Source organism: Chelonia mydas, chromosome 2, assembly GCF_015237465.2.
Source record: "Chelonia mydas isolate rCheMyd1 chromosome 2, rCheMyd1.pri.v2, whole genome shotgun sequence".
Taxonomy (NCBI): Eukaryota; Metazoa; Chordata; order Testudines; family Cheloniidae; genus Chelonia; species Chelonia mydas.
The window spans coordinates 69,215,753-69,240,403 of NC_057850.1; the positions used below are offsets into that span (position 1 = coordinate 69,215,753).

Below are 24,651 nucleotides of genomic sequence, written 5' to 3' on the forward strand. Positions count from 1 at the left end.
CATAGTCAAATATCTGAACATTTTAAATAAGTAAAAGTTCTGCTCTTTAGTTTCAAAACCCAACTCTGTCTTTATGAATTGGCAAGATGCAGAAATATTTTCTGATCTCCACAAACCTTTCATCACTGAAAATATGTTTTAAAACATACCATTTTATTTCACTTGAAAGATATGACTTATGTTGATAAAATATCTGCTTTGATAATACATGTTGATTTTATTTTTTTTTTAAATCCTTCTTTCTATAAGATGGGGGCACATGCTTTGTCCCATTCGTTAGGTATCTTAGTAGTTTTCTCTTCAATGTAATTCACAGTTTTTTACAATGTTGTTAAAAGAAACAATTTCTTAAAACTTAGTATATTTTTCACCAGGTGTAGTCTAAGATATAGAAGGAAGATATCAAATTCAACATTTTTCAGGTTAAAAAGCTCCTAAATGTGAAAAAAATAGCATCACATTTCAGCTTGAATCAAGCAATCTTTGTGCAGGATAAATTTTATAAATTTGTGCTAAAAACACAAAGCTGGCAGTTGCCCTTTAATTTCATAAAGCTGTGACTCTGCCCTCTGATGCCTTGGTAAAGCAGACTAATAGAAATCCTTGGCACACGTTGGTTACCTAAGGGAATAATGGAACTATTTGCTGTAGTCGTTTGGCAAAAGGACATAAACATATGGCTTTGGTTTATATTCAGCACTGCCAGTTGTGCAAAGTTGCATGGCTGAAGTATACAACAGCAGTGACAACTCAGAAATCAGAAGTGAGAATCAAAATAAATCATCCTCATTACCAAGCTATCCAAGCTTGTCTCTCGTCTAAGGTTTGTTTTGTTGCAGTTCATTTTCAAGTATTACGTCCCATATGAAAAACATCTTACTTCTCAAAAACATACCTAGCATTTGGCCCTCTGCATAAGACCCTGTATCCTGGATAGATTTCATATTATGTAGTCTGCAACTGAATGTGCTTTCAGCTTTAGATTTACTGTTTGCACTTATTTATTTTAATTATTGTGGGAGGAACACATTTAAAGCAATCGCTTCCATGCCAAACAACTTTCTCATAGAGGAATCAAGGATAGGATTATAAGGTAAAGGAACATGTGTCAAAATCAAGGGCATGTTGTCAAAAAGGAGTAATCACATGCCTTCTGAAATGGTCTTGAAAAGCACTCTTTAATGTGTGTGTATGTGGTTTTTTTTTCCTCCTGTAGATTAAAAAAAGTCCTCTTCTGTTAGGTTCATCAACCTGAGATTAGGCCTCAATACAGGCATATCCCTGAAAATTATGTAATTGTATCTTACTCTAGCAATACTCCAACGTATGAAATGTTTCTTTTTCACTGCACAAATCAGATTTCTGCAGAGAGAGTAGTATATCTGTAGTAAGCTTCTCTAGAATTTAATATTTTGGGAGGGACATCAGAAATTATATTAAAATGACAATAAGACTGACACAAACCTAAAACACCAAAAGGTAGTCAAAGGCTGGTGCTCACTCTTCAACCTACTTGAGTTTTCCCTTGGGATTTTCTTGTTGTTTGGTTTGGTGGCTTTTGGTTTTGTTTTATTTTTTTTAATTGCCATAATGATTTCCTGTTTGTCTGTATGTTTTAAAAGGTAGTTTCTATTAAAGAAAAAAGAAAGAAACACACAACCTCAGCGCAAAGAGCACTGACAAGACAGAGTTGTCACAGTTTATTATTTATTGTGGAAGGATGAGTAATTTTCACACTTGTTAGATCACCATGGGGCACAATACTGCACACATATGCTACTGGTCACAGTGCTTTGCAGAGTCTGACTTCGTAATGTTTGACTTTTCATGAGAATACTTGCAGCCCGCCTGCTAGTAAGTTCATGAGAGATAACACTGCATGATTGCCTAAAAATAATAGTCCCGTTTTAAAATATCATGACAGGAATGGAATTAGTTCTTGTCACCATTGTAAATCAAAAAATGGAGAGAGAGAGACTCTCTTAAAAGTATTCAGAGGGACTTTTTTTAATAGGAAAATGATTGTGCCAATGGATCCTAGTGGTCTGTTGTATGAAAGCATATTTATCAAACATCTTGAATAAGTAATAATAAATCTTTTAGCTCTGTTTGCATGTGTATGTATATGAGAATTGGAATGTATATTGAAATATACACTGAAAATGTGTATGCGAATAGTTAATCCTAGGGCTGCTATTTCTTTCAAACATATCACAATCAATGAAAACTTGCTCTGGACAAGTTGTTTGGCAAATTTGCTTTTCAAAGTCAGAGGTATTTTTAGTTAAAAGATGTCTTGGAATCTTCTATTTATTTGGACTACAGCTAAAACTGGAGATGGTTTCCTTCCTTTTCTTTCCGATTTTATTAAATATAATCTGATGAAAGGTTGCAGCCTGCCACTCTAGGAGTCTCAAGCTCTCTCAGTGAAATTCATCCGTGAGCAGAGATTAAAATAGGACTTAAGTGGTGCATAGACCTTGTGCTAGCTCTCCCCAGGAGGTGAATTTCATCCTTTACCTACATCAACAATGCAAGCTTCCCCACACTACTCTCATTTCCCAACTAATGTACTGGAGGGACTATTTTAGGGAGTTCTGAAAGTATTATATTAACATTTGTAAAAAATAAACAAACTGCTTCCAAGATGAGCTATTTCCTCGGACCAAATTATAACCTTCTCAAAAAACTGGAGCTAAATCCTTGTTGCCTCACTCATACAAGTACTCACATGATCGACTCACAAGTAATCCGATTCTCTGAGACTTGTGTGAGTAAGGTGAGTAGGATTTGGCTGCTATAACCAGGAACACGGAAACAATCTGAATAGTAAGGGCAAATGCTGCTACTGCATTAATAAAGTCAGAGATTCTTGACTCTGTGCAATTGTCTGTTCATAAAAATGAATTCCCTTTAGCGTTCAGATGTCCTGGTCAGTAACCCCGGTCAGTTTTCTGGGAGCATATTTACTGGTCCCAAATAACTTCATGTCCCAACCAATACGCTGCAAAAAAAACCCAAATAGTTTTTTGTTGTTGTTTTTGCATGTTGAGTACAAAAAGCATTAGTGAAATTAGTAATCTGTAACAAACTTTAAGGAAAACAGTTTAGTTAAGATCAAAACAAGAACCTTGGCCTTAAAACATAAAGGCCAGGTATATAATTTTGTATATAAAATTTTTCTTTGGCTGTTTTGGCCATTTGGTTCTAGTGGCCATGAGTGCCTTCTGAGCTGACCACTCTCAACTCCCATTGGTTTCATCACAGTAAAGAAACAGGCCGTTAGTATATGTAGCAATAGCAAGATATGTCTCAAAACTGCTTGCAGAGGAAAAGGTTGGCTCTAAAGCTATTGGGCAGACGTTCGCATTTAGAACATTGTTTCATATTTTTTGCCATAGCTGATTAAAAGGCTGGAATGGTTGAGTATCTGCTGAGTGCTCTTCCACTTAAAAACAGAAGACATGAAAGTAAGAAACAATGAACTTTTTATTTTTGCCTTTGCCTATTTCAAATGATCTCTGGGGAAAAAAACTATCAAAAAACAATAAACATCTGCACTGGGACATCACCTGGAAATTTTCAGCTCGAGAAAGAAGGTACCTGCAAAATATTAATTATTTTCACGGCTTTATCCATATTGATTTTAGTGTCATTTTTACTTTAACACGAGGGACTTTGGCGAGTTGAACCACTTTGCATGCAACAGAGACACTCGTAAGATGATGATGATTTTTGAATGCAATGTGCACCATCCTAAACAGGCCTAACCATTTTAATCTTAAACTGTTTAAACATCTGTCAGAAATTTAAATGATTTTAAAGAAAGAAAAGCAATAGAAAAAAATCACCGACGTTGATTTTATTGTTGGTTTTCACTCATTGAGTGGTTTTTAAATATTCATCATCATGAAACATGCTATTTCGAACCAAGTAACTGCTGTTCAGTAGAAGCAGGGGGACACCTTTTTTTTTTCATAATTAAAAGAGCAGCATAGTGATTGGTCTGGTATTTATTATGAAATGATGACAAAGGAGTACCAGTGGTTTTAATAGTTTTAGCTTACAGGAGCTGTTGTTAATTTTGTCTGTAGAGTTGCAGGTGAAATAATGCACAATGGATAAATAGTCTATATTGGTTTAACTGAACATAATATATAGTGTGTTCTGGAGTTGTTTGTCTCAATAGACTACAGTAATCAAAAGTAATGAACCTATTATGTGCAGGACCTTGGAGAGTGTAGAATGGCAGTAAAAGTGTGGCACATAAAAGGTTTATTAAAGGAAATTAAAGTCCATCATTGCCACACCTGCTCCCCTATTATAAGTCTATGGCAGGTCAGTGCCTTCAATCACAACTCAGCATCAGCGAACAGAGCCATGTTTCCCATTACCATTGCAGTCACATTGCAACCCACTCATTCTCAGGTTTTGAGAATTGTAACAACTACTGAGAGCCTTCAGCCACTCCTAAATAAAAACCCCAAAACATTTTAATCCCTACTCCTAGCAAGTATGGTCTGTAAATACAATCATATGAAATGTAATATTTTTGGTTTTACTGCTGCATATTTGATCACTATACATTTTAGTTTCAGATTTCCCAAGCACAGGTAGAAGCAACAGCACTGTTCAAGTATTTATCTAATATTTTCAAATATCTGCTCAAGTACTTTACTGTGTTCTCTCCTGTAAAGAAGTACGAGGTCATATGGCACATATCATGTGTAGTCATCTGTAAGAATGAGTTAGAAAAGGGCCAGGTTAGGAAAGTGTTTTCACCTTTAAAAGAGTTGACTCAGGCCGTTCTCCTTCTAAGTTAGATAAATTCAGTCCTGTTGCCTATGGGTCTCTCAGAGAAGACCTTGAAAATGTCTCCATTGTCTGTTTTCCAGGAACTTAATATTAAAGCATCTTTACATCTTCAGAGCATTGTGAAAATGGTAAGCCCTTTCTTCAATGCCTCTGAGGGCCTGTATGCAGCAAAAATCAGTGCTGTTTTGAGCATCCCCTCCCTCCCTCCTGTATGAAGCCCCCTGCACAACAGTGCACAGTGAGACAGCAGGGAAGGAAGAGCCAGGGAATCCACTGCTACATGGATTTTTATCTTGCCACTTTTTGTAGCTAGTGGTGCACAAATGCCCATGCATAGGCTACTTCAACTATTGGGGATTAAGTGGTTTCCATAGACTGACACTGCTGCTGTGTCCTGGCCTATGGGAAAATAACTCTTCCTACACATCTCCCTACTTCCTGGTTCAGATACCAGAACCAGGTGCTGGGAGCTGCATTTGAGCCTAACAAATTAATCAGCAGAATAGTGGATTCTTCCACAGTGAGTTTTATTATCCCCATTTTAGAGATGGGGAAACTGAGTCACACAGAGATTCTGTGACTTGCTAAAGGACAAACAGTGAGTCACTAACAGAGATAGAATAAAAATTTAGGAGTGCCTGCTCTTTTGCATAGTCTTCTACACCAAGCCCCCTCTTGAAGGATCATACCCTAAATGTTTGATGATATTTTTGGAAAGATTAAAGATTGCCCTCATTATCCTTGGTGAAAATTACACTGTTGTGCAATCTGCTGTATGTCACTGTGACTCTCCACACCAAAACATCAAATCTTCATCTCTTTAGAATTTCAGGGGGTTGTAATAAAATCCCTGGATTGAAAATCTGTCCGTACAATTTTGGCTCTGGGTTAGATCCAAGACCAAAAGGTGCATATTTCTGATTCTGGTTTGTATGTAGCCAAAAATGTCAAGAGAACAGCTGGTCTTACAAGGTTTCTGTTATTTCAGTCAGAAATGTTAGGACAGCAGCTCACAATATTTAAGTGATGTGAAATCAAAACCTGAAACCTAGCCCTGATTCAATATCAAATAAGAATCCCAAGCTCTAGGTTGTCCTTCATCCAAATCTGTGCATTGCCTCCTTGGCCCATTTGGTACCCAAGATGTAGCTCATTTCATTGGCAAAGTATTTCTTTGTGTGTATGCTTGCATGCATGTGTGTGTGAAATCAGCGATTCTTTTGGGTAAAAACCTTTTTACGATGTTATTATTACTGCAGATAGAATGAAAAATATAGAATACCACATAGTGATGATGTTTCTAATATTGCTTTAGAGAGGTGTTTTAAAAACATTTTGCTGATTGTTTCATTTTAACAGTTCACAGTATATATCTTGCCTTTGATAGCTCAAGAAATAGTTCTGGTGAAGACACTCAGAAATGTTAACTTACAACATTAGCGCTAGGTATTTGCAGGTGCTGCTGATACTCTCTAGTTCCCATCCTCCAGTAAAGATTTAAATTTCAAATTCTGTTGTAGCAACCCCTGAAAGCAGCAAGAATAGCATTTCACAGTGTCTAATCTTACATCTGCAATAAACACCTGTAGGTATTGGCATCAAATCTTAAAGAGTAACTCTGACTAGTTGCTTGAGTGAACAAATTTCATCATTACAGATATCTCCTCTGGATTATTTATCAGATATTCAGAGATGAGTTTTTATCTTTGTGACAGCATTATCAAGGCATGGTTATTCTCCTTTTCATTACTGTCTGGGCATTGGAAACTTTATAACACATTCTGAAGATTTTCTTTCTCAGTGGCAAAAAGGAACTGAAGATGTTGTGTTAATGTTACAGATGGATGCAGATGGTGAAGATAAAAAGCTGCGAACACGCTCAAAAGGAACCAAGGGTGAGTTAGAAAGCACGTTTGATGACCCTGTATCCATCACACCATGAAATATGATAGTTCCTGTGTACAGCCCCTAATGTGTAGTCAGAGTGTATATGGCTTCCTTAGGGCAGCTTTTTTAATCAAGCCGGGACACAGACTGCTGGCATTAAGAGGCAAAATGTTATTAGCTGTGGTTTAAAGAAAAGAGGAAATATTTTTCTAAGGTATGTTATTTTAATACAAATATTTATGAAAGCACGTTAAGGATATAGTTTACTTTGTAAAGAAATGCCTTTCATCATGCAAATTAAGGTTTAGTAAAGGAAGCAGAGTTGCCTGAAGTTGAATGACCTCTTGCGAATAATATGCTAAACTTTATCAACCGTGTAAAAGAACAGTTTGTTCATTGCCATCAATTGACTATAAATGACCTGTATGAGGGAACAGAAATAAACTTAGTTTTAATCAAAGGATAGTGTTTGTTTATTCTCTCTGAATGTACTGGGCTTTTTTTTAAGTCGATTTTTATATTTAATTCTGCAAAGTTATGATTAAAAAGTTATACTTACTGCTATCCCTTCTTTTTTGGTAAGGAGCAGATGGGAATGCAATATTGCAAAGTAAACAGGCCCTTTATGATCTAAACACCAGGAAAACATGATTGACGAGCAATACAACTACACATTTTAATTCCTAATGCTTTTTCTGACCCTTGATGGTGAGAAGAAAGTGAACATATGCACAAATAAACATAAAATTTTGCCTGCCATCTAAGCAAATTGTGCTTATAAAGCCTATGGCCTGATTTTCAGAGGTGCTGAGCACCTGCACCTCTCCACGATTTCAGTGGAGATTCTGTGTGCTCAGGACTTGTGACAAAGAGGCCATTAAGTACTTTGATGTATTGTCAAGGCTCAGTAAGTCCTGGGTTACTATGAGTCTACCTGGCACAGGGGATAAATGCATTAATTTTATAACTCCAAGATCAAGTTGTGGCTGAGACCAAAAGTGAAAGTGAGGTTAGTGCGGGTTTTTAATCCCTTAGCGGCACATCACCAAACCACTGCAAATTGGTGGTCTCTGCTGATGAGAAGACAGGCAGTGAAGCTGAAATCAAAGGGACTCTTCCCATTGATTTCAATGGAACCAGGATCTCAGCCCAGGACTGCGATGGCAGGTCAGGACTGAGATGCATTGGCAGAGATGTGTTAAAAACAATGCCAGCCTTTGCCCAGAAATAAAGAGGACTATGGCTCGAAAAATTTCCCTTAATTCTTGATGTAAAACTTTTAAAACAGGACCCAATACTGTTCCCATTGAAATTAACGGGCAAAATTCCCGTAAACTTCAGTGGGACTAGGATCAGACCCGAAACAGAGCTATTGCCACAAAGTAATGAAGTTATTGCAGCACCTCTCAATGTCCTAGTGTGGCTTTTCTCGCTGTCCAAGACTGCTGGAAACTATCATCTGATTGACTAGGTCTCATTTAACATATTCTATTCAGTGTACACACACGCACATGCACACACACACACACACACACACAGGCTTAATAGAGCAAGTGCATTTTCCCAGAAGTGGAACAACTGATACTGGCTGTGCAACATGAGTAATCGTTAGAACCACCTGTTGGCTCTGTCAATATGCTGCGTACCCTTGTGTGGGCAGGTATTTGTAAACACCAGCTTTCTTCATTCCCAAATCAAAGTACCACTCAGAAAAACAAAGATTTCTCATCGTTCTCCCAGTAATAAAAAAAGTGCCTTAGTTGCTTTGCTGTGCTGAAGATTATCAGCTTTATCTTGTGCGGGGTTTATCTAAATTAACCCTGGGAATTACACATTTGGTCAACATTTTCCAGTAATAGTTGCAATCCTGCAGTTAGCATGAAATAAAGAATCACCTGTGTTTTGATAGCCGCTCCTCTGTCATCACAGAGGGACAGGTGCAAGGTTGCAGAAAGCACAGGACTGGAAATGTAAACTCATTCATTTATTCTCTCTGCTTTTATTAACAGTACAAGTGGACTCTATAGCTCAGGAGCTCAGGTAAGAACTCACACAGTTTACATTTTCTAGCTTCATTATCTGATTATACTGATGGATCATTCCTTATATATATATAGCATATTGGATAAAATAAGGAATGCAGTAAATGATGCATTCATGTAGTGATATATTAATTACCCTACAAAGAGTGCTTGATGAAGATTCCCTTTTTAAGTGAACCAAAAGTAAAAATGAAGGGTTATCAATAAACCCTCTCTCATCACAATTAAAAATTAATACAAATTGGGCATGCTCCTGAGGTGTATTCTGTGCATATACCTCCCTTGACTTTAGCACCCAGAACCTATTAAGTTTCTAGTTAATCCTCAGGATCCTTATACTGAGCATTCTATGAAATGTTGTTACCTTTATAGGTTTAGTTAATAACTTTTGCAAAATAGCCAGGCTTTGTAAATTGTTGTCAGCTGAACATGCATAATTTGTTTATTTGCCATCAGTTACCTGCTGAAGTTTTGTATTTTATTGAACTAGTACAAAATAAGGCTGATCTTTTCCATATTTCCATAAACCATGACAATCTTGTCAAAAACATAAATTTGACAGGGATCTTTCTGATCCTCAATAATTTGTTAAATGATTAACATCTGAATTATACATTTAACCATAATACCTGAGGATAGTGAAATAAACTGTCTGTTTAATGTTTATTTTCTGAAATTCATACATATTTTAAGAAATGTGTAGTGGAGTTTCTATTAACTGTTCACAAATCTCTCTCAGAACGAGCTATGGAATAACTACAAGTTCTTGAAGAGTAACTTCCCCAGAAGAAAAGCGCAATCAGTTCAGGTTCAATATTAGGAATAGAACTTTAGAACTTCAGATAGAAGCAAGTAGCAAGATTGATATATATGCAAAGGTTCCATCATGAAAAATATTGTCAGGAGATTACATTAGTTTCTTAGGGCTTTGTCAGCAATTATGACAAAAGGAGCACACAACAGCAGGTGGGTAAATACTGCAAAATGTCTTCCACAGTATTCACTGGAGTTTTTTAATGAATTCAATATGGCCAAGATCAAACCTCTTCAACAGGCATGTGAACTAGTGAGTTTTATTGACACGTAGAAAATAAATGCTTGTGTTCTCATCCAACCAGAGAACAGAAACTACCATATGACTTATCTGGCCAATCACAACTAAGCAAAATAGCTCAACTTTTGAATGCTAAGTAGAGAATACTTACAGCAAATTGTTTGCAATTGATCCATAGAATAAAAAACAAATGTTTGTAGAATAAACTTGAATGATGAGTAAATATCAGGAACTCCTAAGCTGCTTTCAGATATTCTGTGAACAGAAAGATAGGCTAATTTATCAGATAATTATTTATTGTGAATTATTCACTCAACTCTACCACATTCGTCTGTACTGCTTCATGTTTCCTGAGATTTAGAGTGTCTCCTTTTCCCTCTGTGCATCCCTAATTTATGCACCAGAAGGATGCGTTAATCTGAAGAGGCAGTCATCCAAAAATGAGGATGGTCCATGTGTTCATAAGAGAAAAATGTTTGAAAAATAGAAGATGTGTAAGTTTCTTCAACACCAGGGAAGCTGTAATTTATGCATTACTAGTTTACTAGGTTTTCCCAAGCAATTTTGGTGTTCTCTGTGAAACACATACTATCTTAGCAACTTCCATTTCACATATCACTCTTTCTGCCAGAACATGAAGAAACATACACCTGTTTGAAATATAGTGATAAATATTCAACAAGGGTTTAATCCAACCTCATTATACTTGGAATTTTGGGACAACAAAACCCAATATTAGCACATGCAAATGAGATAGTTGGTGTCTAGTCAGATTGCCATGTGTATGTACAAATCAGATAACAAAAACATTTGAGCACAAAAAATTGTGTATGCAAAAATTACATATAATGAGGGAGGCATAGACTGTTTTTTGAAAATGTAGTGCATACATTTTAGTCTTGTTACTCTTACCTATGAAATTATAAAAGAACAATTGCAAATCGCCCCCAGGAAATCAAGATTGAAAATATCATTTAATTTACTGGGTTTTAGAAACAGATACTTGGAACCTGTCTCTGTTCTGACCAACGTTCAAAATGGTGTGTTGACTGGTTTAAATCCAAGCTTAATTAATTTACCCTTTCCCCTGGTTTATCCCATCTGACAGAGCACTTTTTCACTTCTTATTGAGTTTTTATTTTAAAGTGCCTTGAGATACTTCTGTATGAAAGACACTACATAAGCTTACACGCTCAAATTGTATTACTATTAATTTCATAACATTGAGTGGTTCTACATCTTTTGTCACCCTATTCTAATTTTAGAAGTTATGTTTTACAATCATAAAGAAACAATGAAGCTAAATGAAAGGTTACTATCAATGAAGTTATATGAACAAGTTAGACCCAGAAAATGTGATAGTACTTGAAAATCTATTTCATGTGAACTCCAGGGGTGCTCAGGACTTCTTAACTGAAGTCAGTGGCAAAACTGAGCTTTCTGAAATGGTGTAAGGAGAATCACTGTGTGTGCTCAGAAAGTTCATCATCAGTCAGCTTTAAAGGGTTTGCACTCTAAAGCTTTGGGGCCCTCTCTGACTGACTGATCTGTTTCAGTGGTTATGTTAGATATGGAAGAAACGGGCTTCACGTGTCCAAAGATTAAACACTCCATAAAGGGAAGAAGAATGCCAATTTCATAAAGATATTACTTCATGATAGAAGTCTAAGATCTCTAAAGCAGAGTAGAAATATAGAGTGGAATTCTAATCCTATTGAAGTCAATGGCAAAACCTCCATTGACTTCAGTGGAGCCATGAATTTAAGCCATGTAGTGGGAAGAACATTTTCCCTTTCCCCAGGTTTCATCAGTTGACCTAGGAACCATATTTTATACAAAGAAATTCTGCCTGGCTATTTTAAATATTGACACCCTCTTCCTCTTTATTTTCATGACTGGTTTTGAACCAGTTACTATATCAAACAATTTATAGCATCAACCCATTCCTTTCTTTTCAGAATCTTATGCCACTTTATCTGATCCTCTTGCCTCTTTTTTTCCCTCAGGCTTTGTAAGCCAAACATTTGCATCTTTTTACATACTTCCTAATTCCCAAACACATAATTACTTTGAGCCCTCTCAACTGGTTCCTTTCGTTACGTCATCCTTCCTATGATACACTGGTCTGAATCACACATGCTATTTCAACTCTAGTCTCACTGTAAAGTTTTACACAGTGCCAGAATAACTTCTGCCAATATATATTCTGTAAGGTACCCCAAGGCCAATGTGTCCCTTTCACTGTTGCCAAATATGGTGCAGAAGATTTGTGAGGGTTTTTTTCTATTATCCTGTATCACTTTCTGGTCTGTTTCCTGTTATGGATTCTGAGTTATATTCTCTCATTCAGATAGAGTTTCTTAGGCTATATCTGCACTGCCTACACCCAGCTTGGACTACGGGGCTGTGAATAGTAGTGTGGACCAAAGTACTGTGCTGTAACTCCCCTGTGTGGCCATTTCAGGCATGAACTAAAAGGTTCCTAATTCACATTAATGCAGTCCACTTCAAACATGACCTTTTAGTTCATGCCCGCAGTGTCTTCGCAGGAGAGTTACTGTGCAGCACTTTGGCATCTGTGGCTATTCAAATCCCCATAGTCCAAGCTGCAGGGCAGTGTGGACAAAACCTTTGTGCATGTCTGCACTGCTGCTAGGGGGTGCGTTTCCCAGCATAAATACACAGACTTATGTTTGCTCAGCTTGAGCTAGTGGGCTAAAAATGGCTGTGTGAATACTGTGGCACTGGTGGCAACTCGGGCTAGCCACATGAGTCCAAGCCTGCCCAGCCCCCTGGGTTTGACGTTGGGCAGATAGTCCAAGTTGCTGTCCATTCTGCAACATCCACACTGCTATTTTTAGCACACTAGTTCAAGCTGAGCTAGTGCAAGTCTCTCTATATCTTCTGGGAATCACACCTCCCAGCTGAAGTGTAGACATTCCCTCAAGGCCCTGGTTCTCCTTTCATTATACTGGCTTTATGCTGATGTAATTCCATTGACTCCAGTGAAGTTACACGTGATTTATATCGGGGTAAATGAGAGAAGAATCAGACCTTTAGGGCTCTTTATCCCCAATATCCTCACCTTAAACTTCTTTACAATGAATTCTGCAATCCACTTAGGTACCCAAAATTCTAAAACTGTCTAAGTTGTTTTGAACTGATTTCTTCATGCATCATCTTTACTATTATTTTATTAATATTTCACTTTTCTAAGGCTCCCATCATTATTCAGATACTGCAGATGTTAGATAGTGTGGTATCTAAGCATCATTTCCTAAATTAAAAAAGACACCAACAATCCTTCATGAGAAGAAACCAATTCATGTTTGAACCTGGTATCTCTCAGTCATCGCATCCCTGTTGAAACCAACTGCTGTGGTGAAATGGAAAGAAAGAAGAGGCTGACTTTAAGATAATTTGAATCTCGAGATCTTAGAAATTTAAAGGACCAGGATCATGAACTGTGTTCAGTATTGGACTGAAAGCTATAGTAGACTTGGGAGTATTAGTGTGATATATTCTCATTAGTCTGCTCCACCTGACAGATGGGATAGATGGTATATTGAACCATCTGTATTTTAGGGACTGACATCTGGGTCAGACCAAGGGAAAGCAAATTGGACTGATCCAGGTTTGAAATAACAAAATAATGAATCATTTTGGCTAGGTCCATATCTAAATGGAAAGAGTGCAATCTCCTGGCTAGCTGAAGGTGAAAGCAAACATTCTGGGTGGCTGCTGGTATCTAAATATTTGTGATTAGTGAAGAGTCATAGAATCATAGAATATCAGGGTTGGAAGGGACCTCAGGAGGTCATCTAGTCCAACCCCCTGCTCAAAGCAGGACCAATCCCCAACTAAATCATCCCAGCCAGGGCTTTGTCAAGCCTGACCTTAAAAACTTCTAAGGAAGGAGATTCCATTAGGATCCCAAGATTTCAAACTACCTTGACAAATGGAGAGCAGATTTCCTCAATGATGGATAAAGTCACAGTTTCTGCTACTTCTACAAATACTTTCACATCCCACCAGATCACCTCTTGAGCCAGCTTCTTTTTTTTTTATGCAGAACCCTTATTCCTTCACACTCTAGAACAGCAGAAGGGCTGACCTGTCCACTTTGAGTGAGAGACAGATAGAGCTGGATATCATCAACATATTAGTGGCAAGAGAGAAATGATAGGACAGAGCTCCATGGAATTCAATGAGGATGTTCTCTTGGTGAGAAGAAACAACAGCCCATCACACCCTCTGCTATCTCTCTGATAGGAAGGAATTAAGCCAGTAAGCCAATATCATAATTAGCAATGTTGAAGGAGCCCAGTATGTCTTGCAGCAGTAGAATGAAAGTCTGGTCCTTGCCCAGAGCCCTCAAGACATAGTTCATCTGCATAATTAATGCTGTATCCATGCCAAACTGCATTCTGAAGTCATACTGGAAGGGGTCTAAACAATTATTATTATTTTACAGTGCCCAGTAGCATGTTGGGTGCCTCACAGTACAGATGAGAAGACATGATCCCTGCCCCATTAAACTTACAATCAAATTTCAGACATTGATGGATTGAAGGTGATAACAAAACAATAGTCTAGAAAATGTGGAGAAAGGAAGGGCAGAGATTTATAGTGGTAGATGACATAGCTACTCATAAAATTTTAGTGTATGATGAAGCAGATGTGTTTGTTCTCATTATATATAAAAATAGATAACTGTAATTGCTCGTGACTAACTTTTCATAGGCTTCATGGCAGAAGTAGATCTCTAGAAAGGATTTGCATGTGAAGAGGGCAATAGCCTTGCAGACCAGCTCAGAAGGGTTTTTCCATGCATAAGGGGCAGCATGGAGAGGGTTGTAAGAAAAGTGGAAAAATGAGGCAAAGATTGATATCCCAGCACATACAAGGGGTGTAATGAGGTGAAAAAATAAGTGTTGAGATGTTGCTTCAGTTGGTTAGCCACTACCTTCTTGGTGGTCTTACTCAAGAAAACAGATTAGAGGTGGGGCAGTAGTTGGTGAGGCTGGTTGCACCAAGTTATGGTTTCTTGCTTGCATGGGGCTGTTGCATGCTCTGAATTCCTGGTAGGTAAGCTATTTTACGTAGACTTTATCAATTCCTTACTGGTTTTGATTAGCCATGAGGAGCAAGGATGCCTTTTGAATCTGCTGACTCAGGCTTTCCCCAGCACCCTTAGAACCACAGCTTATGTAACTGGCCTAAACTCAGTTAGGGAAAGTAGTATGGTTCCCCCCTTTGGCTCCAGTTCTGCTCCCAGAGAGTGAGATAGTCTTGGAGTCACTTGAGCTTTTCTGCAAAGTAGCATAACTGTTTACACTTAGAGGTATTTAAGTCTGAAACTATGTGAAGACATTCTGGATTCCTTAGACACCCTACTATCCAGACCAATTCTATTGGCTCAGACTTTTCATAAATAGGGATAAATGCTAAAAAGGACTTTAATAGTCTCCTTCAGTAGCATTTGATTATACTAATTTATCAGTCCAATTCAGATTTATTTCTTCATCTGTGCATTTCAAAACATATTCCTTCCCATTTTATATGCTACAGGACATCAATGAAGCATAATGATGTTGGGGAGGAGATATTTAGGGGCCATCAACTAAACAGCTGTGGACAGAAGATGGGTTACAGTGTCCTACTGGCCTATTGATGGTTTGGACCTATGGCTGATTACTAGTTTCTAGCTTGGAGTTCTAGAAACCAGTGGAATTTGATAGTTTCCAAAAGCAGACTGGCAAAATTATTCTGCCTCCGGACAGATGGGAAAGCTCCTATCTTTGCTTGAGGAAGGCAATGATATAACTGTAATACAGTATTTCTTATGCTCCCAGTTATAACTCTCAAACTGAAGAGAAGATCAAGTTTGTATCCCCTTTTATGTTGGAGGTAAAGATGTGTAGATGTGGAGAGTACCTGTAAAAAGTCCATGTTTGTCATGTTTGGGGCATGAACCATGTGGACACTGAAATCTGTCTATCATACTTATAGTGTAGTATTCGAGCACCTAATAATCTTTAATGTATTTCCCAAGATGAAGAGTCATGGTGAATCTACTACATGGCTTGATAGCACCTCCGTAAATTCCGAGAGGAAGCCAATTAGGTTGCACAGTGGTATATACACTGCAAGGATATCTACATTGACTTTGCCTCAGGAAATTGCATATTGGGAGCACACTCTCAGATGATTCTGTCCATGACCAGAGGTCCTTCCTGCAGTTGAGGGTTGGATGTAGAAAATATTGCCAGTTGTCCTCCTCAGGTTTCTCTAGGATCACGATGTTCTGCGTAATGGGCTGGATCAAGCTCTGCCAGAGTAGAGCCCCACTGTCATTCAAACAGCTTTCAGTGATATAGTTAAATTCATGAATTTCATCTGAGACAAAGTTATGAATGATGTTGGTTTTGTTGACATCCAATCTTGCATTAAAGAGCTCTAAGCTTAGTGCCACCACACCCAATGTCTTAAACTTTTGTTTGCGTTAAAGACAAAGAGACAAGTAATGCTTGTGTACTGTTCACTCTCTACTCAGGGAAAGATTTTTTTCATCCTGTCTCCCCAATCCTGAGCCTATTAGAAAATAGAATGTCAGAGAGCCATTAAAATGATCATCCTCTTCTTGCTGTCCCATGCTTTTTGATACAATAGTTTCTCACACTTTCCTGAAACCCATATAAATTTTGTCCATTGTTTGATCCCTTTCTGCCAATGTTATGATGTTCTTAAAGAATTTGGGGTAAAAGTTGCTAAACCTGAACTTTTTCCTAAAAATCAATGAGGACTCTCTCACTAAAACTGACATTAAAAAAATCTGTTTCTGTTTTCACTGATATTTGATTCCAAAGTACAAAAAGCCCAATGATCACTATGCAGTGCAGTTTAGAATGAGGCAAATGTATGCTGTTCACAGCACTAATAAAATATTAATGCTGAAATTCACCTATCCTTATTATTACATCCTGTATGTCAACCGTTCTCATTACCACTAATAAAACGAGTTATAAATATAAAACATAACTGCAGCCCAGTTTACAGGTCTGCGGTGTCTAAGATCCTCCCTTGTTTCTTTCTCCATCTTCCAGTCCCCCCTTAATTAGTCATCAAAAGGCTGGGCTTACAGCTTTGGCAACTTTTCATAATTCTAACTGTCTGCTTTTTTTTGCTTTGGTGCATTGCTGGACCTAACATTTTTACCCATTTCATAGTCCCCTCTCACTACTTCCTTACTCCAGGAAAATATATTGCATCTCTGGGATGTTAACTTACACTTTTTTTTTAATATTGCAAATTACTACTACCAAAACAAGAATATTTGTTTAAATTCAATGTTTGATTGTGCCCCAAATTTTCCATTTTCAAATACTCATATCAATGAGTTTTTGTTCACACACAAATTCAAACAATGGCTGTTCTTCATACAAATACCTAAAGTGACATGCAAACAAAGATATTCATGGATGTATGTGAGCAATTCCTTGTATGAATATGCATGTATGTGAGCTCCTTATTTGTTATGCATTGTCCTCCCATGTTAAAAGTTTGTCATCCAGTCAGGGAGCAGAAATAATATCACATGATTTTGATGACCAAATACAGACCACAAACAACAAATAATGAACTGAATATTTTGCAAACAATTCATAGGTTGACAATTGTTTGCCTTAACTATCTAGTGGGTAGAACAAATCACTTAATGAATGAGCAGAAATAAAGATCTGCATCTGATACTATATTTAAGCCTCTGTATGGCTGCGTTTGCAAATCATAATATTTAAAATGAATAATTTGTCTAAGTCTTGTAGATACTAAAATGCAAAATGAATTCAGGCTCATTTCTCCCCAACTTTCCATGCCTATTCTTTGCTACCTGTAGTATTGCCTATCTTTATGTGTTGGGTTTATTTACAGTGTATAAAGGGTTTATTTTATGTTTTATCTCCCTATTCCATTTTGTTTTGTTTGATACATTATCTCCATTTTTATTTTTAAATGTTTTTAGCTACGAAATGTATTAACTTCCTCTGTCAGTAATTAATATGTCCAATAACTGATAAACATATTATGAGCTTCCTTTTTCCTAGATGAGTTTTTTATGTCTACTATATTTATTTCTAGCCAGTCATCTTTAAGGCTTCTTCCCCAACACCAACATCATATTTTCTGGGTTTTGTCTTTTCCCTTTAAATGCTCAATTTAATTAAAAACGTTTAATTATTCTCAATTTCTCTGCAACTGTAACTGTAGTCTTATCTTATGGGCCAAAAATATACAACAAGGACTCTTTCAACATTCCAAAGAGATATTTTTAACTCTTTAAATATTATTCCAGCTTTATAAAGCTGTAGAAACCCACAGGGCCAGCATAGCCATGACAAGGGTTTCAGACAGAAGCAACAATGGAACAGGTTTGGATCCTGGGCAAGTGGACAGCTTAAATTCCCACTGCCTCTGGAGTGCACAAAAGAGGAAGGTTTGGATTTTCACAAGATCTCCAACAAACAGTGATCTACTCAGCATGTTTTTTCTAAGGTAACTTTTTTTAAGCATTCACTGTTTGTAGCAGGCTGACCTCACACCCTGCTGCAGAGCCACGGTGTATGATTTACCATGTTTAGGGCACCCCAGAATCATGTGGATGTTCTTTACTGTTTTGTTCTCTAAAAGCTTTAGCCAAATTCTTGCTCAGGCTCCCAGTGAAGTCAGTTGTTCCACTGAAATTCACCTGAGTAAGGGACTGACTGAAAACTGGATTAGGACTTTAGGATTTGGTCATTAGTCATTTTTCCTTGATTCCGTTTGTACTACTGTGTTGAAGAGTTTTTTTGGCTCCAGTCAGCAAAAAAATAATGTTCCCAAAACTGACCTTTGTTGAATTTAAATTGTCCATTTGGTTAGGGCCCAAATCTGCAGCCTTCATGGATACAAAACTCCCCTTTGTGTTTACAAGGACTACAGAGTTGTATCGTAGATCAGTGTAGCTTGGGTTCCAGTAATATTTTCATCAGCACTTTCTCTTTCTTTAGGCTACTATATTCCCTAGCCGCTGTTTATCAGAAGCTGGGAATGGGCAACAGGGAATGGATCACTTGATGATTACCTGTTCTGTTCATTTCCTCTGGTGCACATGGCATTGGCCACTGCCAGAAGACAGAATTCTGGGCTAGATGGGCCTTTGTTCTGACTCAGTATGGCTGTTCTTATGTTTTTATATGATTGTAATACCAATAGTGCATCATGGTTTACAAACAGTTGAAATGAGTCAGAAAATAAAAAGTAGTGAAAAAAATATTTTTTTTTCTGTCCTGTTGTTATTAATGATCTCCTTCATGGTGGAGAGTCCTCTGTTTAACTCATATTACATTACGCAAGCATGGTATTTAAAGAAAAATGAAAAAGCCGTTATAGAACCACACTACTGTACTTCTGGGCCTATGGTCTAACTAAAATATGTGTACATATTGGGGTCTGAAGGTACTTGGCATTTAGCCTCATGCTTCACAATCAGCTTCAGGCATGTGTCGATTTCATTTAGATAGCATGCCTTTTCCTGAATTATTGCTGACTTATTATCACTCTGATCTTTTTACATGCTTCTTTTTATTTGCTCAGTCATTTCACAGTCCAGTTGTTCCTTTTGGTCAAGTGGCCTATAACATTAGTTTACTGTTTGAAACATTGCCAACTTCAACGCATAATGACTCAACACCATTACGCATTTCTCCCCAATCTCCTCTTATGGGGGCTAATAAATCCTCTTTCACCAATAAGGCTGTATCACCTCATTTACTTTTCCTGCTTGTCTTTTTTAAATGAACTATATCCTTTAATATCACATTCCAGTCAGACTTTAGTTATGATACATTTTTCTCTATATCATTATGTATATCCCTTGAGCGCTCTTATTTTCTTCTTTGCTAAACTTTTCATTTGTATATGTAGTAACTTTAATAATCCCCATGTTATTGAGCTTATTTTCCTCTATATTAGTGTCCATAAATCCTTATTTCCCTTTTATCTTCCTCCCCATCCTTTCTGTGCACTCCTTTCATCTCTGTTCAGTCTGTGTATTCGTCCTTCCCTCATGCAGCCCTAAATTGAACTCTTCCTATGACTTCTCACTATGGGAAGAAATTTGGCCTTGTTCAGTGGTAACTCCTTCTATCTGTATGGGTTCCTTCAACTCCAAAATATTCTCCAGTAACCCACAGAAACAAACACCGTACTTTCATATCCTTTCACAAAGCTGTGAGCCAAGTAGATGTATCTGTTGAAGACAGAATGGGGAGAAATACTTTTATTTCCTTGTGAGAGATGGTAGAAATTGGGAAATATAAATGTTGTTATTGTTGGATTATTATTATTATATTACTGGACCAAGAGTTGACTGCTCCTGAGAATCTGTCACTACCACTGAAATCAATGGGAGTTGCAGATACTCAGCACCTTCCAAGATATGATCCACTCTATTGTTGTATATAAATGCATAATCAAATATATGTATTTTTTGCCAGATCCTCAGATGGGATAAATCATCATCACTCCACTGAGCTCAATATCTGGCTCTTTATTTTTATTGGGTCTGATTCCAATCCCCTTTAGTCTCAAGACCAGGAAGATATCTTTGTCATTTAAAGGGTGGGGGCGGAGATTTCACAATAGACAATTCACAGAAATTCCACACTCCTCCTGCTATATGCCAACATTCTGATGCTCTTTTGGCTTTCCCAGCTCATGTTTCCCAAGCCTAACCTATCGTTGTTCCAAGGCGTGACAGATTGCTAGCTATAGCACCTTGATCATTTAGGTAATAGTGTCACAGAGATGACTGCAGGCTTAGTGGGATTCAATCTTTTATGGTGGGGTGGCAAGCTCCTTCTGACACATGCCTATGCTGCGTTCTGCAGTGCTTGGAACCTAAAAATTAAAGGCACACATGGGGAAAAGAAACGGACTGTGTGTATGTTGTGAATGAGACACCATGCAAATGGACCAGGCAGTGCGGCATACCTGGTGGCTGAGGGAGCACCCTCACCCCACTCATTCCATTCTCATGGTTGTACTGTGGTCCTCCTAGATCCTGCTCCTCACACTGTCTTCAATTGCTCTCCTGTTCTTCCTGATTCAACCACTGTACCCGAATATGATGTTCGTTTGTTTCTCCAGTACTTTCTTGGGACCTGATTCTCTAGAATAAATCAGGAGTAACTCTACCAAAGTGAATCAAATTATGTATTGGCATGAGAGAACAGAATCAGGTCTTTTCAGCTTTTTCCTCTAAGCCTCAAAAGGTTTCTTCTAATCCTTTTGTCAAACTTCACCAATCTGTATTGTACCCCCCGAACAATTTCACTCTATGTGAAGCTTTGCCACACTACCATCCTTCTGGTTTTCCACTTACTCTTTGGTCCTCTTCCCTGCTCCTCGGCTTTAGTAGCCCTTTCTTCTTTGCTGTCCATGGATTCATTTCAGTGATTATTCAAGAAAAGTAAGAGAAGAAAATCATCCATATCAACAGATTGCTAAATCAAAGGGGGAAAATTAAATGTATCAAATGATATGGTACCAGAAAGAACAGTGACTTAGGAAAATGAAGCTTTTGAAAGTAAGTGGTGGGAAAGAATGAGTGCTAAAGGTCCAGAGAAATTCAGCAGGTCAAATTCAGCATTAGTATAATGTCTGTGTAAGTAATACAACAATGTAAGTTGGTCAAACAGGTGTTAGTAAAAAAATGCATCTTCTGATTTGGTGTGCTGGGTATTTTTAGACCTAGCATAAGTGGGTGTAACTCCCCTTAAAATCTACTAGAGTTGTACCCATTTATGCCAGGTCTGAATCTGGGTCAGGAATTCAGGTGATGATGAGACACAAGTTAAAGTTTCCTGGTACAATTTCCCCCGTTCCAAACTCTATTTTCCATCCTGTCAACTGGTAAGTTACATTCAATAACATACAAACCTGTTGAAAGTTAAATCAGTGCAACTTTCTATATGTTAGTTGAGCACTTACACCCATCCCATTTATGGTCCATCATTTAAGTCACTGCTCAGTGTGGCTCAAAGACTCCCCTGGGAGCTACCCCCACTTACTTCAGCCTGAATTTGGCTCAATGACTGTACCAAGTAATGGCAGATGTATCTAATAATCACTCTTACCTGATCAGTGATTTACTAAGACATTCATACAACACCCATCACTATGGTGTCCAAGGAGGAAGGAGAGAGGCAAATGGGAGAGCAGGAATACCACCAGTCTGACATCTCTGTTATGCAGATAACATTTATCTATTTATTTTGTATAAATCAGGATAGAGTCTGATCTCAGGTTTCAGAGTAGCAGCTGTGTTAGTCTGTATTCGCAAAAAGAAAAGGAGTACTAGTGGCACCTTAGAGACTAACCAATTTATTTGAGCATAAGCTTTCGTGAGCTACAGCATCCGATGAATTGAGCTGTAGCTCACGAAAGCTTATGCTCAAATACATTGGTTAGTCTCTAAGATGCCACTAGTACTCCTTTTCTTTTAGTCTGATCTCAGTTACACCTGTATAAAGGAGGAGTAATTCCACTGATTTGCAGTCCCAGGCTGCCCCAAGTGCAAAATGTCCTCCAAATAGGACTTGTCTACCAAGCCTTTCAAAAGAATACATCAGTTCCCCAATTCTGATTGAAGATGCCTGACTTTGCTTGATATGTTTATTGATTTAAATTCTTTTCAAATATGTACTTAAGAAACCTGATAGAAGGTCTGTCTCATTCATGAAAAACAAAATGGTGGGCTCAGTTTTTCCCTCTGTCTGTGTTTCATTCAGTACAGGGGAGAGGAAGGAACCATCAAAGAATCATACTTTCCAGCTCCAGCATGAGTTACGGCAGCCTCTAAGCTGCTCCTACTTATGTCACTGGAACACGGTCTGTAAAGGACCTTCAGCCACTGGAGAATCTCTGTAGCAAATCAGACCTCCATCATGCCTTTTCCTTGCTTTATCCCTCCCTCTCCTAATGTGATCCCTATGTTGGGAGTGGGAGGAACTGGCTTTGCCAGTTTTACACTGTGAGGGAGTTAGCCTTCACTGGAGGGATTCTTTGCTGGCCATTTACAACCAGAACCTGGTCACTGTGCTCTGCCTGAGTGGAATCAAGAATCTGGCCCTGTGTGTCTGATAGGAATAAGGATCTGAATGTCTATAGACTGGTTTCTGAGTTACTGAGGCCTTATCTGCATTACAGAATGTTATGATGTTTGAACACAATTGTGAACAATTGATTTAGATAGCATGATGCTGACCACAACTTAGCAGTCAGGGCAAATTGTGTTCAGTATCTTGTCAGCCAATCACAAATCAATGGAACTAACCCATTTTCTCAAATGTAATATCTCACATTGGATTCCCTATTAGCTGAACAGATTATTTTAACACTTGCATAAAGTCACAAGTCATCCATGACTGAACGTCAGACGGTTCTTGTTATCACACAAAAATAGCACTGTAGAGTGAAAAACAGTATTCAAATGTCTCCTTCATGCCTAAACGAGTCTTAATTGGGTTAATGATCCAATTGTTTATCTTTAGGTTTCAGTCTTCTTGAATGTGCTTTCCCACTGCCAGAAGACCTCAGAATATCATCCAACATGTGACTGACTAGAATTGTTTGTAAAATAATGTAATTTTTACTCATCACACACTGTTTTTACATGCCATTGCCCTAGTTAGAAATAACTTCTACATCTGAATATTATTCTCAGTATTTTTATTGTTATAAAATAAATGTATACACATGCTCAATTTTCCAAAAATCTCTCCACACAGCAACTAGAACCAGCTTTCCCCTTCAGTTAAGTTAGCCCATTCATACATTTATTTCCTCACAAATATTTAAGAGTAAAAACTAACTAGGGCTCACCCTTGTGCCCATTCAAGTTAGTTGAGATTTTGCCCTTAATTTCAAAGGGAGCATGATTAGCACCATGATGATAAACATAGTGGGTGAAATCTTCACATTTGTTTCATCTCCTTTAGCCTAGTCAAAGTGCCAGAGCAGCATAAGGGGCCCTACAAGCCCTATGTATGACCAGAGAAAGATTCTCCCAGCACAGGCACTGGGGTAGACAGCTGTAAGGTTGTCTTCTGAGGATCCCCTTGCAAGCCCTGGCACAGTGGATATGTTGTGGCAGGGTTGTAGGGGGGACTTTCATCCTCCTTCCTTGTGTTTTGGTGTGAGGTATCAGGATACAGGGCTACAAGGATTCTGGGCAGCAATGCAGCACACAGGCAGTGGGAGCCAGGCTATGTAACTTATAAAGGTCCCCAGGTCTGTCTGTGTTACACAGGGGACACAGAACAACCCTGGATTGGGAGGGTGCAAAGGCAGCTTAGCTTCCTCTTCTCTTGGGCTGCGAGTCCTGTGCTGCACATCTACTCTAGAGCTGGAAGTGTAAATCCCAGCTCTAAAACACATACCCACACTAGGTCTGATTGAGCTAGCACATGAAAAATAGAAGAAGTATAGCTGTGGTGGCAGGAGAGGTTAGCCCCCCTGAATACCAACCTATGGTCTCAGACAGAATCATACCCAGGCTACTAGCCCATCCCATCCCATCCCATCGCCTTGTTTGGGTGCCTCTTTCTATCTCTCAAGGAAGTAAACCTGGTAGGGACTCAGGCTTCACAGTTCAGTCTGGGCAACGCATGCTGCCTCACAAAATTAGTATTCTCTGCCAGAAATTGCATCACCTTTTCCCCCTTCAAATAACAGTAATGTCTGCTAAGTACATTTGAACATATATGGAGGAGCCATGTCAATTATATTCAGAGAACTATACAGTGGCCCACT

The 24,651-nt window shown here is 38.2% G+C and overlaps 1 protein-coding gene across 1 annotated transcript in view; it reads left to right on the plus strand.

Annotated features, from left to right (window-relative positions):
• The window catches only part of ST18 (ST18 C2H2C-type zinc finger transcription factor), a 210,571-nt gene that overhangs the window by 110,057 nt on the left and 75,863 nt on the right, over positions 1–24,651 (plus strand). The window contains exons 3-4 of the mRNA XM_043539630.1: positions 6,656–6,710; positions 8,712–8,742. Of these exons, the coding sequence (XP_043395565.1) occupies positions 6,656–6,710; positions 8,712–8,742 (86 nt within the window). The remainder of the gene's footprint in view (positions 1–6,655; positions 6,711–8,711; positions 8,743–24,651) is intronic.